Raw genomic sequence first — 19480 nt, 5'->3', positions numbered from 1 at the left:
AAAGACATGCTTTAAGAAATAGAAAATCACTGTACTAACCACATCTATTACAGTGATGTGAGTGGTTCTCTTTTTTGAAACTTTAACATGGGCTCACCCATGTGAGATGCCAGTTCACATTTGAAAACAACTTCATCCCTAAAGATTAGCATGCCCACTAAATTACATGTATTTAGTAGTTTTTTGCATAACTAACAAAAATTCTTATGTTGGAAAGCCTGGACTTCAGGATTTCCCACATGTCTTTTTGGGTGTTTTTGTTTTGTTTTGTTTTAAAAAGAAAAAAGGAGAGCAGGGAGAGCTGCAGGTGGAGCAGGCAGAGGGAGAAGCAGGCTCCCCGCTGAGCAAAGAGCTTGATGTGGGACTTGATCTCAGGACCCTGGGATCATGACCTGAGCCAAAGGCAGACGCTTAATGACTGAGCCACCCAGGCATCCCTATTTGGGTGGTTCTTGGCCAGCCCAACCCACGGAGCCAGCTCTACTAGCTCAGGGAAGCAGTGATTAACTGGGAGGGCAAAATGAACACTTGATTGAAACTCGTTGGTCCATTCAAACTTTCTTTCCATCCAGGCAAGTCTTCTAATTCCTCTGTTTTATTTAGTAATCCCATTTTTAAAAAAGATTTATTTATTTATTTGACAGAGAGAGACACAGCGAGAGAGGGAACACAAGCAGGGGGAGTGGGAGAGGGAGAAGCAGGCTTCCCGCAGAGCAGGGAGCCCGATGCGGGGCTCGATCCCAGGACCCTGGGATCATGACCTGAGCCGAAGGCAGACGCTTAACGACTGAGCCAGCCAGGCACCCCTAGTAATCCTATTTTTGATGAGAAAATAAGAATAACTTGATATACATTTCTTATTGGTTTGCTTCATTAACATTTTATGCCTTAGTACATGCTTTGGAGCGTCTTTTTCAGCAACTGAGATAATGTGAAGAAAGTAAAAAAAACACCAACTCTCTCTGTATTACTAGAGCTTTAACACTGATACAATATTATAATCTAATCAGCAGGCCATAGTCCCAGTTATGTTATATAACTTTCTGTTGACACACCAGCCACCCCTCCTGTCCATCTAGGATGCAGTCCAAGGTCATGTATTGCAATTAGTTGTCAACAGTTCCTATTGTCTTTCATGTCCTTTGTCTTTCATGACCGGGACATTTTTAAAGCTATGTAGGCCAGTTGTTTTATAGTATGTTTGGGTTCATCTAACATTTCCTAATGATTTCATTCATGCTCTGCATTTTTTGCCAGGAGTGCCACAAATGATATTGTGTCCTTCTCAGCATTTATCAGGAATCACAGGATGTTGGTTTGCTCCATTATTGGTGATTTTAACTTTTGATCATTTGCTTAAGGTCCAATCAAAGTCTGACTTGACACCATAAATAAACATGTGTGCTATGTTTGGGGAATCTTGAGCCTGATGAGTGCCGCCTGCCCAGGATCCTATAATACTCATATTCTGCATTCTGTAGAACCCAGAAGACTTATTCCCAAGTTGAGCACAGGCTCACCCATTGAGATGCCGATTCACAAGCAAGTCAGGAGAGGAAGAAAGTTGAACAAAGGGCAGTCATTTTGCTGAAAAGGATGGCAGCAGAAACACTTGGGTTTGGGGGCTGCAAGGTCCTAAAATAGTTGCAGCTGTGAACTAGTTGGATTCCTGGCAGTTGCCCTTGGTGTCTCAACAGGCTTGTTCTCTTGTGTAGGTTTGCACTTTGTCCTGGAAGCTTAGCATTGAGCTTGGTTCTCTAGTCCTCTGAAAACTCTGTAAATTCTCCAATCAGTATTTCTTCTATTAAGACACAATTTACACATAGTAAAATGTACCTAACTTAAGTATATAGTTCAGTGGGTTTTGACAATTGCATACACTTGTGTTATTTCAACCCTTTATTTGGGTTTCAACCAAATAAAGATATAGAACGTTTCTGTCACCCCAGAAAGTTCCCTATGTGCTCCTTTATAGTTGCTATATACTGAATGTCTGTGTCCCCCCCCCCCCCAAGTTCAAATGTTGAAATCCTCAGTCCCAGTGTGATGGTGTTGAGAGGTAGGTAGGCCTTTGGTAGGTGATTAAGGCATGAGGGTGGAGCCCTTATGAATGGGTTTTATGCCCATACAAAAGAGAGCCCTTCCACCATGTGAAGTTATGGCAAGAAGATGGCTATCTACTGTTGTTCAACATGATACAGGAAGTCCTAGCCTCAGCAATCAGATAACAAAAAGAAAGGGCATTCAAATCGGCAAAGAAGTAGTCAAACTTTCACTCTTCGCAGATGACATGATACTCTATGTTGAAAACCCAAATGACTCCACCCAAAATTTGCTAGAACTCATACAGGAATTCAGCAAAGTGGCAGGATATAAAATCAATGCACAGAAGTCAGTTGCATTTCTATATACTAACAATGAGACAGAAGAAAGAGAAATTAGGGAGTTGATCCCATTTACAATTGTACCCAAAACAGTAAGATACCTAGGAATAAACCTAACCAAAGAGGTAAAGGATCTCTACTATGAAAGCTATAGAACTCTTATGAAAGAAACTGAGGAAGACACATAGAAATGGAAAAACATTCCATGCTCATGGATTGGAAGAACAAATTTGTTAAAATGTCTATGCTACCTAGAGCAATCTACACATTCAATGCAATCCCTGTCAAAATACCATCAACTTTTTTTTTCACAGAACTGGAACAAACAATCCTAAAATTTGTATGGAACCAGAAAAGACCCCAAATAGCCAAAGGAATGTTGAAAAAGAAAACCAAAGCTGGTGGCATCACAATGCCAGACTTCAAGCTCTACTACAAAGCTCTAATCATCAAGACAGTATGGTACTGGCACAAAAACAGACATATAGATCAATGGAACAGAACAGAGAAGCCAGAAATGGACCCTCAACTCCATGGCCAACTAATCTTCCACAAAGCAGGAAAAAATATCCAATGGAAAAAAGACAATCTCTTCAACAAATGGTGTTGGGAAAATTGGACAGCCACATGCAGAAGAATGAAACTGGACCATTTCCTTACACCACACACAAAAATAGGCTCAAAATGGATGAAAAACCTAAATGTGAGACAGGAATCCATCAAAATCCTAGAGAAGAACACGGGCAGAAACCTCTTTGACTTTGACCACAGCAACTTCTTGCTAGACACGTCTCCAAAGGCAAGGGAAACAAAGGCAAAAATGAACTATTGGGGCTTCATCAAGACAAAAAGCTTTTGCACAGCAAAGGAAACAGTCAACAAAACCAAAAGGCAACCAACAGAATGGGAGAAGATATTTGCAAATGACATATCAGATAAAGGGCTAGCATCCAAAATCTATAAAGAACTTATCAAACTCAACACCCAAAGAACAACTAATCCAATCAAGAAATGGGCAGAAGACATGAACAGACATTTTTCCAAAGAAGATATCCAAATGGCCAACAGACACATGAAAAAGTGCTCAACATTGCTCAACATCAGGGAAATCCAAATCAAAACCTCAATGAGATACCAACTCACACCGGTCAGAATGGCTAAAATGAACAACCCAGGAAACAACAGATGTTGGTGAGGATGCGGAGAAAGGGGAAACCCTCCTACAGTGTTGGTGGGAATGCAAGGTGGTGCAGCCACTCTGGAAGACAGTATGGAGGTTCCTCAAAAAGTTGAAAATAGAGCTACCCTATAACCCAGCAATTGCACTGCTAGGGATTCATCCAAAGGATACAAACATAGTCATTCAAAGGGGCATGTGCACCCCAATGTTTATAGCAACAATGGCCAAACTATGGAAAGAGCCCAGATGTCCATTGACAGATGAATGGATAAGGAAGATGTGGTATATGTATACAATAGAATATTACTCAGCCATCAAAAAGAATGAAATCTTGCCATTTGCAACAACATGGATGGAACTAGAAGGTATTATGTTAAGTGAAATAAGTGAGTCAGAGAAAGACAAATATATGATTTCACTTATGTGGAATTTAAGAAACAAAACAGGCGAACATAGGGGAAGGGAAGGAGAAATAAGACAAAATCAGAGAGGGAGACAAACCATAAGAGACTCTTAATTATAGGAAACAAACAGGGTTGCTGGAAGGGAGGTGGGGGGATGGGGTAATTGGGTGATGGGCATTAAGGAGGGCACTTGATGTAATGAGCACTGGGTGTTATATGCAACTGATGAATCACTAAATTCTACCTCTGAAACTAATAATACACTATTTGTTAATTGAATTTAAGTTAAAAAAAAAAAAAAAAAAGATGACAGCCATCTATGAACAAGGAAGCAGGCTTTCACCAGACACTGAATCTGCTGACAACTTGATCTTGGAGTTTGAGCCTCCAGAACTGTGAGAAGTAAATTTCTATTGTTTACAAGCCACCCAGTCTGTGGTATTCTGTTACAGCAGCCTGAATGGACCAAGTCAGCAGTCACCCCCCACCCCAACCCCACAAGCAGCCACTACTCTGATTTTCATCACTAAAGATTAGTTTCACTTTCTTGAATCTCTTAGTTTGTCTCTGACCAGATTTGGGAATTTTCAGCCACCCCATTCCCTTTCTCCAGTCCTCCCTCCAGAACTCTAATGATGGGAATATTACATCATTTGTTGTTTTGTTACAGTCCAAAGCCCTGAAGGGGCTGTTTTGTTTTGTTTTTTTGTCTATTTCTCTCTGTTGTTCATTTTTTTGGAAGATTTTATTTTATTTTATTTTGACAGAGAGAGACACAGTGAGAGAGGGAACACAAGCAGGGGGAGTGGGAGAGGGAGAAGCAGGCTTCCCATGGAGCAGGGAGCCCGATGTGGGGCTCGATCCCAGGACCCTGGGATCATGACCTGAGCCGAAGGCAGATGCTTAATGACTGAGCCACCCAGGGGCCCCTCTTTCTGTTGTTCAGATTGGGTAATTTCTATTGCTCTTTCAGTTCATAGATACTCTTTTTTTTTTTTGTCCTCTCCATTCTGCTGTTGAGCCTATCCACTGAGCTTTTTATTTTGGTACTGCATTTCTCAGTTCTAAAATTTCCATTTGGTTCTTCTTTATATCTTCTATTTCTTTGCTGATGCTTTCTATTTTTTTTCATTTGTTTTAAGCACATTCGTAATTGTTTGTTGAAGTATTTTCATCATAGGTACTCCAAACACTTTTACAGTTAATTCTGATGTCTCTATATTGTTGGCATCTATTTTTTGTCTTTTTTCATTTAGCTTGGGATCTTTCTAGTTCGTGGTTTGATGAATAACTGTCTACTGAAACTGGATATTTTCATATTATGAGATCCTGGATTTTATATATATATATATATATATATATATATATATCTGTGTTTAGCTGGCTTTTTCTGACACGACTCTGGTGCAGGAAAGGGGGTACTGCCTGCTCAGTGCTGAGTGGAGCTAGAAGACCAAGTTCCCCACTCAACCTCTGTTGACACCTGAGAGGGGTGGGTGTTCTTCTCCACTGATGGGCGGGGTTGGGAGTTCCAGTTGCCTACATGGTCTCTACTGACACCTCTATGGAAGTGGCCTCATTACCACTGGACAATAGTTGAAGTCCTGACTCTGCCCTAAGCCTCCTCGGACACCACCACAATGGGGAGGGAGAGAGACGCCTCATTACTACTGGATGGGGGTGAAGTCTAAGCTTCCTACATGATCCCCACTAACACTTTGGGGTGAGGGTTGGGGGGCTCTTACTGACCAGTGGTGTTGAAATTATGGTTCCTGGCTTGTCTTTCTCTGACACAAGCCTAGCCAGGGTATTGGGGCCCCTTCATATAGACCTGTAAGGGTAGAAATCGATGCTTCCCACTCAGTCTGTACTGGTTTGGTAAGCGTGAGGTCGTAGGTTTTTCTGTGGTGTTTGGCTGGAGCAGAGTGGCTATTGTCTAAATATTTGCCATCTTGCTAGGCTTTTGTCAGGGTTTTTTGATCTGCAATATTGGCATTTCTAGATTGCTGGCTTCTTCAGGTCTCAAGTCTGAGATATGTGAAGAAAAATAAAACCAAAGAACTTGACACTGGTCATCTTATGTTTGTTTTATATATAATGTTCAGGGTTTTTAGATATATATACTTCATGGGAGGAATCTATTCCATCTTTCTGGAAGCAGAAATCTCTATATTTTCTTTCACTAAGTGTTTAAGCCTTTTGCCCATTTATAATTGGGTGCTGGGTCTTTTTGTTATTGATTTATAAGAGCCATTTATATATTCTTGATATGAATCTTTTGTCAGGTATGTACTTTGCAAACATATTCTCCTAGTCTGTTGTTTGCTTTTTCATTTCTTTTTTTGAAAAAGATTTTATTTATTTATTTGACAGAGAGAGAGAGCATAAGCAGGGGGATTGGCAGGCAGAGGCAGAGGGAGAAGCAGGCTCCCCACTGTGTAGGGAGCCTGACATGGGGCTGGATCCCAGGACCCTGAGGTCATGACCTGAGCTGAAGGCAGACGCTTAACTGACTGAGCCACACAGGCACTCTGCTTTTTCATTTCTGAAACTGTGAGTTTAATGAACAGAAGTTTTAAATTTTGATGAAGTACAATTCTAGATATCTTTTGAAATAACCTCCCTGAATGCTAAATGAGCCAAGGTCAATTTCTGTTGCTTCCAACCAAGAATGCTGGTTGATACAAGCCTACAAAGAATCACCTTGATACTTATACATACAATGATATTAATGCTCAAAACATTTTCAGAATCCATTTTTGGAATTGTCTTCACAAAAAGTTTATGACCATAGCAGAAACCAGGCTCATTATTTTAGAGTTTTAACTAATTTTCCACCTCAAACACATCTTAGAACTTAATCACCTGTCAGAACTGGCTCTATAAACTTTAGGTAATTGCAAAAATAAATTTCACTCTCAAGGTATGATAAATCACCACAACAAGTATTATTTAAATGAATGTACTCTAAATTCCGATAGTTTGCATTTAGCTAGCTTTCCTACATACCCACCAGTAAATTGATTTAACATGTTTAGTGACAGATGCTCTCCATTGTTAACACCTATTCCATTTGAATTCTCAGTTGATTAGTCTTTCCATGCAGGGATACTCTGAGGCCCTGAGGATTTGAGAGAAGGGAATCTTTTTTAGCCCGATGCTGAAAGAGCCACAGTCCTTCTAGCCCAGAAGGAATGGTGGTGAGGAATCAAGGTAGTGAGGAAAGGCTAGGAAAATGAGACAGCCTCTCAGCTCTTCCAGAATGAAAGAAATGAAAACGCATCTGGTACATTTATATTCAAATATATAAACACCTGGTCTGATAAATAATTTGGCGATAGTTGTGATTTGGATTGACAATAGTTCTGCCTCCTGCTTTTATGGGTGTCTGAAGAGTCTTGAAAGCCCATTTATCTTTTTCATTTATTTTATGCTGAAGGAAGTTGTGACATTGATAGAGCTGCTCATCAGCTCAGAGGTGATTTCTCTGGGGAGTGGGTGTTAGATGTTGCCCATGGAAGATAACAGGGTGACATTCAATCCAAACGGGAAGGAACTAACAGGTGGTCATTAAGACCTAAGACAGAAGTCCTGGAGATACTGCACCAAGGAGAATGGCAGAACTTGACACCAACATCTATGATCTTAATACTTTTTCATTATAATTTAACTTTTTCATTATAATTTATAGGTATTAGTAATTCATATGGCAGGGCCTCTAGAATTACATAGTGTTATGAAAAGAACCAAATATACAGTTGACCGATAATGATGAGTCACATTTACTCCTTAGGCATATAGAGTCCAAGTTTTGTTACTTTTTTTTTTTTTTAAAGAGTAGACTCAGAGCTACTTATATATATTTAAGATGCTCTAGAACCCCTTGGTCATTATTTATTCACTGTAATACAGATATGCCATGTAACTTAAGGGTAGTTGTTGGAGTAAATGCTTATAAAATAGGTTTTGGAGGATATAACTGATAAGTTTTTATAATAAGTTTTTTTTATTTTATTATTTTTTAAGATTTTATTTATTTATTTGAGAGAGAGAGAATGAGAGAGAGCACATGAGATGGGTTAGGGTCAGAGGGAGAAGCAGACTCCCTGCTGAGCAGGGAGCCTGATGCGGGACTCGATCCAGGGACTCCAGGATCATGACCTGAGCCGAAGGCAGTCACTTAACCAACTGAGCCACCCAGGCGCCCATAATTTTTTTTTTAACAAGAAGAAATAACACTTAGATTAAAAGCAAACTGTAAAAAAAGATGCTTAACACAAATTAAAAAAATTAAGTGCTTAATATATTCCTGAGTTTTCCTTTAAATTAGAAATAGAAATTTCTATCTCAGTTTTTAATACTTCAAATCCCTTTGTATACTGACAAAATTACACAGGAGTCTCTTGTAGATCTTGGCATTGGGATCACTGACCTTTCTGAGAACATTCCCTGTGTTTCATAACTTGTGGCATTTTGTGGGCTCCAGAAGTAATGCTTGTTTCTACCCAAAACTCACCAACCCTTGAATATGGGACTCAGGTTCATCTGAAAATCAAAACAAAAAAACATTTCTGCAGATATTGCTGATAGCTATTTCCATGGAATAATACTAAACAAAATATTCTTCAGTTCCTTTGTACTTATAAAGGTAATGCTTCTGCATGGTAGAAGTGAAATAATTCCATGTTGATCTTATCAACAATTCATGGAGATTTTCCTGGTTTAGTCACACTATATATTTGATAACATGTAATACATTATCTGTCATATGTACAAAACATATTATGAGCATTTGTGTTAAAAAAAAACAATAGCCCAATAACAAATGACATTTTATTATTCAAATGATAATGTCAACACCAATGCTAATAAAAATCGATAATAGGCTGAATTCATCAATAGCGAAGTCAGTTGTATTTCACTTGAAGATTCCCAAATTTCAAAGTAAGCCTTTCATAGATAGATGAAAATCCTCTATTATGTAGAATTTTAATCTTTACCTATTAAAGGCTGGGCAAGGCAGAGCCATCCCTATTAGCAGAGCAAGAAAAGCAGAGATGGAACACATGGGTCTCCATACACATGGAGCTATGAGTACCTTTCTATTCTTGCAATTTAAGGTGAAGAAAATTCTTTCATTCTACTAAGGTTTTTAAATGTTGAGATTGTGGGTTCTTTTCATGTTGAATTTTAAGGGATGCTGCTTTGCTCTATTTTTGGGCTATTAGAAGCAATAAAGTTTAAGCTCAATGAAATCAGTACGGGGTTGGTAACATGGTGACCCTTTCTTTAAAAGCAAAGACATACAAAAAGGATGTTTTTGAAGAATATTTTAACAAACAGGAGTTGGCTTTGTATATACATGTCATCGTTAAAAAGACAAAATTTGAATTGTTATATTCAGGAAATAGGTATTTCATTAATTTGCCCTTTACATGTATATGAAAGAGGGGGATTTAGAGGGAGATAGAGATTGCTTTTTACCTTAACTAAGATTCTGACTTCCTGAGAACTTCCTAATTAGGCAAAATATTGGTTGATATATTTAGTCTTCTCATCAGGAACTGAAAGAAAAGTACATCCTGTACATTCATGAGAAACTGAAGTAGATTATTGGTTAATAACCTAATGAAACATCTGTTTAAGCAGATGTTTTAGTTGAGAGAAGTGTAAACATGATTCTAAATTTACAAATATGTTGGTTATTCTTCCTTGTCTGGGAGGTTGAGCCCAAGTTTATGCAGATTAGAGGAAAGCCAGAGTCTGGAAAAATTCAAAATATTACGTAAATGCAGATAAAGTAATACAATAAAATCAGTTGGCAATTATTTTAATAATTATTTACAGGGCCTTCTGTTGCTTGACTTCATTGCTCACATACAAGTGACTTGAGTCACTCCGTCTTCCTGGTCAAACTGTCCGTCGTCTAATTCCCGTAGGACACTGTCACTGCTGCTGAACCCAGAGAAGCTGCTGTACTGCGGTGGCCTCCTGTCCTTCGTCCAACATTCTCTCGAAGGAGAGAGGAGGCGCTCCTCAGCCAGGTTTCTGCTCTCTGCTGGTGGTGATGTGGCCGTGTCCAGTCCAATGCTCCTGCTGGTGACTTTGTTCCTGTCCTCAGCTTTTATATGCCGGCTAGCTTTCCTCTGAAACAAAAGAGATTGGCAACCAGGAGTTAAAAAGATGGGTGCTTTCCTGTCCTTCTGATCTAGCACAGACTGTACTCAGCCCGAAATGTCCTTTCCCTGCTTCTCTTCAAAATCCTAAAAGCCTTCAAGGACCAGCTCAGAGCCACTCTTCACATTCCCTTCTTCCCCCACCCCCCACCCCCGCCCCTCCCGGTAAGAATGAGCTCCTCTCTGTTTCACAACTCTTAGTAGCTTCTTGGCACATCCTTTTCCTCATTGACAGGTTGGTTGTGTACATGTCTGGGCCCTCAATGATATCTCTGGGGAGAGAAACCTGTTGAGATCATGCTTTGGGGAACAAAGTAGAGTAGAAATACATTAAAGGTTCCATTTTTCTTCTTGGTGTTAGGTGGGATCCATACAGCAGAAAACGTGCTTCACTGGCCACCTCACACCCATTTCACGTAGAAATAGACTGCACAGAGGAGTCACAATTCTGACTGCGTTTATATTGAGGGAATGGCTGGAGGGTCCTCCTGGGTCAGGCAGGCCACTCTCCTTGTCCTGCTACAAACCGCTTCTGCCTGACCCAGGGGGAATGCTCAGCAACTGGAGCAGCTCGTTCTGCAGACTGTTTCATAAACTGTGGGTGTTTTTGCTGTGAAATATTTACTGAGGGCTGACAATGTCCTTGGTGCAGCTCAGAGTAAAGAGGACATGGTCTTTGCCAAGGTAACAAGTCAAAATAAGGCATATAAGTCAATGCAAGGAAATCTCAGGGAGAAAATTGTAGCAACTCAACAGGTGGATGTTCAGATTCCTGATGAGATTTCCCTACAAGGGCATCTTTAATACTGATAATGTGACATATTAGAATATGCTCACATACTCTTAGGTACAAAAATCTGAACAAGGATAAACAAAGATAAAGATAAAATTTAAAAAGATAAAAAAGCACAGTAATTTCCCAATTTACAGAGAGTTTATTTCTTGGAAGTTCACTTATATTGGTAGTTAGGAACTAGGATTATATTTTCCTAAATGCAAGAGCTACAATTATAAAACTTAGGAAAAAAAAAGTGTAGAAGTCAGATGCCCAGGCTGGTCTGATAAAAGTTTGTTAACCCATAGGTTTGTTGAACTGTAGTGTATAAAATACAAAAGTATTTTCTACTGGTTTTCATGGCAAATATACAAAGCATACAAAAACTTTATTAAATTAGATTTAATATGCTACCATGGAATCTAACCACTGTTTATGACGTTGCTTGTATAGGAAGAAGCAGCCCTCAGCATGCTGCATAGAAAGGCATGTGTTGGCAGTTCTTTCTTTTTCGCTGAGTTACTGGAGTCCTTGGGGAAGTTTAAGCGAACAAGTGGGTCCTGCCTCAATAAGAGCCTTCGTGGTCCCAAATCAGACATAGCTATGGTGGTGACAATTCCATTGGCCCCTTTGTATTCACCGGATGCAAATATCAGATCTCAAATCCGTTTCTTTTCTTTTTTTTTTTTTAAAGATTTTATTTATTCACTTGAGACACAGAGATAGAGAGAGAGAGAGCATAAGCAGGGAGAGAGGCAGAGGGAGAGGGAGAAGTAGGCTTCCCGCTGAGCTGGGAGCTAGCCATGGGACTTGATCCCAGGACCTGGAGATCATGACCTGAGCCGAAGGCAGACGCTCAACCATCTGAGCCACCCAGGTGCCCCTCAAATCCTTTTCTTTTTGATTCTCATTCACCAGAAGTATTGAATTTAATACAAGCAGTGGAACCTGACAGCTTTATTCTTTGGGTGCTGGATTTGAGAATGGCATATTCTCCCTGGCACCGGGACCCTGGTCAGTGAGGATATGGCCCTGTGGCTGCAGGAAGGGCTGGTGAGTACTGCCAGGCTGGGCTCCTTTCTTAAGCCTGACTGCTGGCTCCCTTTCCCACATGCATAAAGAATGCATTTACTCTTGGATGACCTCTCAATGTTGACTTAGAGAAATAGGAAGGCAGGGATGCCTGGGAGCACTTGGGTGCCTGGATCTTTCCTTCCTCATCAGCAACAGGGTCAAATGTAAATATTGTAATAAATTCCTTATTGTATGCCAGCCAATAGAGAGAGGCCAACTCTCATATACTCAATGAGAATTTTCTTAATAAAATATGGGTGTTAGAATGATATGATATTCATAGTAATTTACTTTTAGATAAGTTTTAATAAGTGAGCAGCCACCAAATGTAAATTTCAAATATTAGAAGATGACAGAATACCTAGCATGGTAGGTAAGTCTAAAAAAGATTTCAGAACAAACACTTTTATTTTCTTTTTTACCATATGACTCTTAATACATCTTCAGCAATGCTATTGCCTCCCCCACTCTACTCCACTTTAATTAATAGCTTTTCCAACAGTTCAAATTGCAATATTCTCATAACTTAGAATGTAGGAGTCTGAAGCCCGACCAGTCCTGAGAGATCATCTACTATAAACCCTCATCCGACAGAGGTAGGACCCAGGCCCAGAAGGAAGACAGGATTTGTGCAAGGTCAGGGAACAGCTGGTCTCAAACTGGATCCCAAGTATCTTATCTCATTCTTTGCACACTATATTACCCACAGCTGCAAAAATATGAGTAGACTTAAGATCAAAGATTTGTGTGTTTCCCAAATACAATTTTCCTTCAGTTACAAAAATAATACATGTTCAGTGTAGAAAATCTGGCAAAGATAAAAAGCAAAACCCACCCACAATCCTATCTTGTAGAGATACCGCTGTTAAAATCTTAAGCAAGCTCCACGCCCAGCACTGAGCCCAGTGCGGAACTCAATCTCAGAACCCTGAAATCATGACCTGAGCCGAAATCAGGAGTTGGATGCTTAACTGACTGAGCCAGCCACCCAGGCACCCTAAGAAGCTCTTTAAAAAAAAATTTTTTTTAAAGATTTTATTTATTTATTTGACAGAGAGAGAGATAGCGAGAGCAGGAACACAAGCAGGGGGGAGTGGGAAAGGGAGAAGCAGGCCCTCCGTGGAGTGGGGAGCCTGATGCAGGGCTTGATTCCAGGACCCTGGGATCATGACCTGAGCCGAAGGCAGATGCTTAACGACTGAGCCACCCAGGCGCCCCCCTACGAAGCTCTTTTTGATGAGGTGGCCACACCCCCCCCTTATTAGAAGCCCTCTGCACATATGCACATAGAAGCTGAAGCAAACAGATGAAAGAGAACATCCTGGAAACTCCAGTGTCAGTACCTGAGGGTTCTTGTAGCTCTTTTTTTATGTTAAAAGCTATGCCAGTATCCTTCCCACCTAGAAGCCAATAAATTCCCTTACATACATAGGCTGTCTGAGCAGGGTTTCTGTCCCTTACACTTCCAGGGAGGGACATCAGTAGGTAATAACATGGGTGGCCTAGAAGAGAGCTGATCGCCAGCCTGAACCTTGCCCTGCGGCAGCAGGGACCACTCTTCCCCTTCTGCTCACACCAGGAAAAAGCCCATTTGCTTTGAGTGGAAAGCATTCTCTAGATGAAGAACCTCATTAAATATAAAAGCAAAATGCTTTTATCTTGATTTTTACTTAATGCTCTTTGAGATACTCGACATCCTCTGCTTATACTAGCACCTGATTGGATTTCACATGGACTTCAGTCGAGGATACTAACAGTTAATGAGTAAAGAATGACCCTTATGATTTTCAAATAATTTCAAATCAACTTCAAATGACTGAAAAAGTAAGAACAAAGTTTAATAATTGTCTCACTGTAAGGTAAAGAAAGAAGTTAATGTGTACATTAAATATTTCTTAGTGTTTGTATGATTTTATTATAGCTACTTTGGAAAAGATCTAATTTAGAATATTTTTCTGGCTGCTGCCTCTTCACTTCTTGGTTTGTGTTAGAGAAATGATTCAACAGATGTGCCCAAGAAGCCTTTACCTCCTGAAATCATTCATTTTGAGATACATTTTAAGGACAAGAATATTATTTGAATGTAAAACTGCTCTAAAGAAGAAAAATAAATTAAAATTGGAACCATTAACATTAAACTCCTGCCTCCCTATTCTCTCCATCTTTCTTTCAGTAACAGAACTCCTCTCTGCCAATGCCTTGCAACTTTTAGCTGGCCATGTGCACCAGCACGTGGTTGCCCAGGTGGCATATCCCAGCCTCCCTTGCAGACACTTGTGGTGGCATAAATAAGTTCAAGTCAATGGGATAAGAGAAGAAATATGTGACTTAGGGGTCAGTGCCTTCGGAGCATGCCTGGAATTCCTCTTTCCTGCCTCTTGCTGGCTGGACATGGCAACAACTGTGACAACAGTCCTGGGTCCAGAGGCAGAAGCCAAAGGTTGAGGGCAGCAGAGCTAACCAGTCATGAAGCAGAGCCTTGCCCCACCCTAGAGGGCCCTGCCCATCTGTAGACTATTACGAGAGAGAGACCCGTCTGTTGTTTTTAAACCATTCCTTATGGGCCTTTTTGGTATAGCATTTTAGTAATTAATTAGTTACTAATTAATAACTAATAAAAAGTTGTTGATGACTAATGCTTTTTAGCTTAATTTTCCCCAACTTTCTTTCTTTTTTTTTTTAAAGATTTTATTTATTTATTTGAGAGAGAGAGAGAGAATGAGAGAGAGAGAGCATGAGGAGGGGAGGGTCAGAGGGAGAAGCAGACTCCCCGCCGAGCAGGGAGCCCGATGCGGGACTCGATCCCAGGACTCCAGGATCATGACCTGAGCCAAAGGCAGTCACTTAACCAACTGAGCCACCCAGGCGACCTCCCCAACTTTCTAATTATGAAAAATTTCAAGTAGACAGAAAGTTTAAAGGATAGTACAACAAACACCATATACTCATTACCTAATTCTAAACTTGTTAATATTTTGCCATATTTCATATATATATGTATGTGTATATATATACATACATATATGTTTTTTGGATAATCAAAAACTAATATACTACATTCCTGCATACTAGCTGAAGGTAATTTTTAGCTGGAGAAAATGGAGGGTCATTAGGAATTTCTAGATTCTTCTTCAGTTTCTCCATAGAGTTATTGTAGTGTTTAATCATCTAGTATTGAAAGAAAAATGTTCCTATTGAAAACAAAAGCAACATTTCATATGACCAGGCATTGTGCTAAGCCCTCTACATGTATTCTAACTGAATCCTCCTCACAACCCTGTGGTAAGTACTTACATTGTCCACATTTTATAGATGAGGGTACGGAGGCTTGGAGAGTGTGGCAGACACTGGATGCACGTGCGTGTGGGGGTCCGTGCACACGTGAGCGCTTGTGTGCACGTGCACACACATGCACCCCATCCCCTGGAATCCTTTTCATGTTCTGTTTTCTACTCCTAGAAACACCACTGAATGGAAACTCTACTCTGAGTTAGTTGAAACTAAATACCTTTTTAAAAAAGATTTTATTTACTTATTTTGACAGAGAGAGAGAGACACAGCGAGAGAGGGAACACAAGCATTGCTGCCTGTGTTCTCCTCCGGGATTTTGATGGATTCCTATCTCACATTTAAGTCTTTCATCCATTTTGAGTCTTTGTGTGTAGTGTAAGGAAATGGTCCAGTTTCATTCTTCTGCATGTGGCTGTCCAATTTTCCCAACACCATTTGTTGAAGAGATTGTCTTTTTTCCATTGGATATTTTTTCTTGTTTTGTGGAAGATTAGTTGACCATGGAGTTGAGGGTCCATTTCTGGCTTCTCTGTTCTGTTCCATTAATCTGTGTGTCTGTTTTTGTGCCAGTACCATACTGTCTTGATGATGACAGCTTTGTAATAGAGGTTGAAGTCTAGAATTGTGATGCTACCAGTTTTGGTTTTCTTTTTCAACATTCCTTTTGCTATTCAGGGTCTTTTCTGGTTCCATACAAATTTTAGGATTGTTGTTCCAGTTCTGTGGAAAATGTTGATGGTATTTTGATAGGCATTGCTTTGAATGTATAGATTGCTCTAAGTAGCATAGACATTTCAACAATAATTTCTCTTCCAATCTGTTAGCATGGAATGTTTTTCCAGTTCTTTGTGTCTTCCTCAATTTCTTTCATGAGTGTTCTATAGTTTCCCTTCTTTCTTTCTTTAAAGGTTTAATTTTTTTATTTGTCAGAGAGAGAGAGCACAAGCAAGGGGAGTGGCAGGCAGGTGGAGAAGCAGGCTCTTCACTGAGCAAAGAGCCCGATGTGGGACTTGATCCCAGGACCTTGGGATCATGACCTGAGTCCAAGGCAGATGCTTAATCGACTGAGTCACCCAGATGTCCCTCTATAGTTTTCTTAATGCATATCCTTTGCCTCTTTGGTTAGGTTTATTCTTAGGTATCTTATGGTTTTGGGTGCAATTGTAAATGGGATCAACTTCTTAATTTCTCTTTCTTCTGTCTCATTGTTAATATATAGAAATGCAATCAATTTTGTGCATTGATTTTATATCCTTCCACTTTGCTGAATTCCTGTATGAGTTCTAGCCATTTTGGGTGGAGTCTTTTGGGTTTTCCACATCTGTGAAGAGAGAGAGTTGACTTCTTCTTTACCAGTTTGGATGCCCTTTATTTCTTTTCATTGTCTGTTTGCTGAGGCCAGGACTTCTAGTTCTATGTTGAACAGCAGTTGTGATAGTGGACATCCCTGTTGCGTTCCGGACCTTAGGGGAAAAGCTCTCATTTTTTCCCCATTGAGAATGATATTCACTGTGGGCTTTTCAGAGATGGCTTTTATGATATTGAGGTGTGTTCCCTTTATCCCTACACTGTGCAGAGTTTTAATAAAGAAAGGATGTTGTACTTTGTCAGATGCTTTTTTTGCATCTATTGAGAGGATCATATGGTTCTTGTCCTTTCTTTTATTTATGTAGTGTATCACATTGATTGATTTGTGGATGTTGAACCACCCTTGCAGCCCAGGAATAAATCCCACTTGGTCATGATGAATAGTTCTTTTAATGTACTGTTGGATCCTATTGGCAAGTATCTTGGTGAGTATTTTTGCATCCATGTTCATCAGGGATATTGGTCTGTAATTCTTTTTGGTGAGGTCTTTGTCTGGTTTTGGGATCAAAGTCATGCTGGCCTCAAAGAAAGAGTTGGGAAGGGGCGCCTGGGTGGCTCAGTCGTTAGGCGTCTGCCTTCGGCTCAGGTCATGATCCCAGGGTCCTGGGATCGAGCCCCACATCAGGCTCCCTGCTCAGCGGGAAGCCGGCTTCTCCCTCTCCCACTCCCCCTGCTTGCGTTCCCTCTCTTGCTGTGTCTCTCTCTGTCAAATAAATAAATAAAATCTTTAAAAAAAAAAAAAAAAGAAAGAGTTGGGAAGTTTTCCTTCCTTTTCCATTTTTTGAAACCACTTCAGAAGAATAGGTATTAATTCTTCTTTAAATGTATGGTAGAATTTCCCTGGGAAACCATCTGGCCCTGGGCTGCTGTTTTTTGTTGGGAGATTTTTGATTACTGCTTCAGTTTCCTTGCTGGTTATGGGTCTGTTCAGGTTTCTATGTCTTCCTGTTTCAGTTTTGGTAGTTTATATGTCTCTAGGAATGCATCCATTTCTTCCAGATTGCCTAATTTGTTGGCATATAGTTGCTCATCATATGTTCTTAAATTGTTTGTATTTCTTCGGTGCTGGTTGTGGTCTCTCCTCTTTCATTCATGATTTTATTTATTTGGGTCCTTTCTCTCTCTCTCTCTTTTTTTTTTTTGATAAGTCTGGCCAAGGGTTTATCGATATTGTTAATTCTTTCAAAGAACCAGCTCCCAGTTTCATTGATCTGTTCCACTGTTCTTTTAGTTTCTACCAAGGACAGACTTTAATGAAGGACAAAGACCTAAAAAAATGTAGTCTATGTGATTTATAAAGCAATCTTCTAATTTTTAGATTATTATATACTAAAAGTGTATAGTTCTATGAATTTCCACAGCCATGTATAGTTTTGTGTAACCACAATAGGACACAGAACAGTTCCATTATCTCCCCTAAAACCTCCCGTGAGATCCCGTTATCACTTCCCTTGCCCAACCACTGACCTGTTCTCCACACTGTAGTTTTATCTTTTTGAGACTGTCATATAAATGGAATCTCTGTAATATTTTTATTTCTTTATTATTATTTTTAAATTGCAGTATAAGTAATGTACAGTGCTATATTAGTCTCTGGTGTACAAATAGTGTTTGAACAATTCTATACATTACTTACTACTTATCACAGTAAGTGTATTCTTAATCCCCTTCACCTATTTTATCCATTTCCCCACCCACCTCCCCTCTGCTCCCCTCTGGTAACCACCAGTTTGTTCTCCATATTTAAGAGTCTGGGTTTTTTGTTTGTTTGTTTGTTTGTTTTTTGGTCTTTTTCTTTGTTCATCTGTTTTGTTTCTTAAATTCCACGTATGAGTGAAATCATATGGTATTTGTATTTTCTCTGTCTGACTGATTTCACTTAGCATTATACTTTCTAGCTCCATCCATGTTGTTGCTAACAGCAAGACTTCATTTTTTATGGCTGAGTAATATTCCATTAATGGTGTGTGTGTGTGTGTGTGTGTGTGTGTGTGTGTGTGTGTACCACACCTTCTTTATCCATTCATGTGTTGATGGACACTTGGACTGTTTCCATATCTTGGCTATTGTAAATAATGCTGAAATAGACATAGGGGTACATATCTCTTTTCAAATTAGTGTTTTCATATTCTTTGGGTAAATGCCCAGAAGTGCAATTACTGGATCATATGGTAATTCTATTTTTAATTTTTTGAGGAGACTCCATACAGTTTTTCACAGTGGCTGCATCAATTAACATTCCCACCAACAGTGCACAAGGATTTCCTTTTCACCACATCCTTGCCAGTACTATTTCTTATCTTTTTTATATTAACCATTGTGATTGGTGTGGGGTGATCTCTCACTGTGGCTTTGATTTGCATTTTTTGATGACGAGTGATGTTGAGCATCTTTTCATGTGTGTGTTGGCCATCTGGATGACTGTTGCAATATTAGGCACACTCACAAAAAACTTTTCCTCTACCCTCTTGTTTCAGTACCTGAGGCCTGCAAATTAAACTAACAAAAGACAGATTAACAGGAGAAAAGGTTTATTTTGGATGTCCATGGGGGCTTCACAGAGGAAAAGTGAAAACCTAAAGAGGCTGTTAGACCTGGGAGCTTATACATGATTTCAGTAAAGTGACTAGACAAAGGAACAGGGCTTTGGGCTTCTGTGGGCAGCGAATTGTGGAAAGGTACGTATGTGGCAAACCTAATGGAAGATAAGGGTTATTTTAGTAAGGTTTGTTTATGTAGACTCAAGTCAGTGCCGTCTCTAGCAATAAGTCATCTCTGGTGATTAGTAGGAGTCTTCTCCTCCTAGTACAGGAGAGGGGGACAATTTT

At 39.8% G+C, this 19480-nt stretch overlaps 1 protein-coding gene across 1 annotated transcript in view; it reads right to left on the bottom strand.

Moving 5' to 3' along the window:
• Positions 1-8787: 8787 nt before the first annotated feature.
• RFTN2 (raftlin family member 2) overlaps positions 8788-19480 on the bottom strand; it is a 65957-nt gene continuing 55264 nt past the window's right edge. The window contains exon 9 of the mRNA XM_035007458.1: positions 8788-10114. Coding sequence (XP_034863349.1) covers positions 9842-10114 — 273 coding nt within the window. The 3' untranslated portion in view covers positions 8788-9841. The remainder of the gene's footprint in view (positions 10115-19480) is intronic.

The sequence above is a fragment of the Mirounga leonina genome, unplaced genomic scaffold (assembly GCF_011800145.1).
Source record: "Mirounga leonina isolate KUSES-001 unplaced genomic scaffold, KU_Mleo_1.0 Mir_151, whole genome shotgun sequence".
NCBI classification, from domain to species: Eukaryota; Metazoa; Chordata; class Mammalia; order Carnivora; family Phocidae; genus Mirounga; species Mirounga leonina.
The sequence above is the reverse complement of the archived record's forward strand: the minus strand, read 5'-3'. Positions and strand labels throughout refer to the sequence as shown.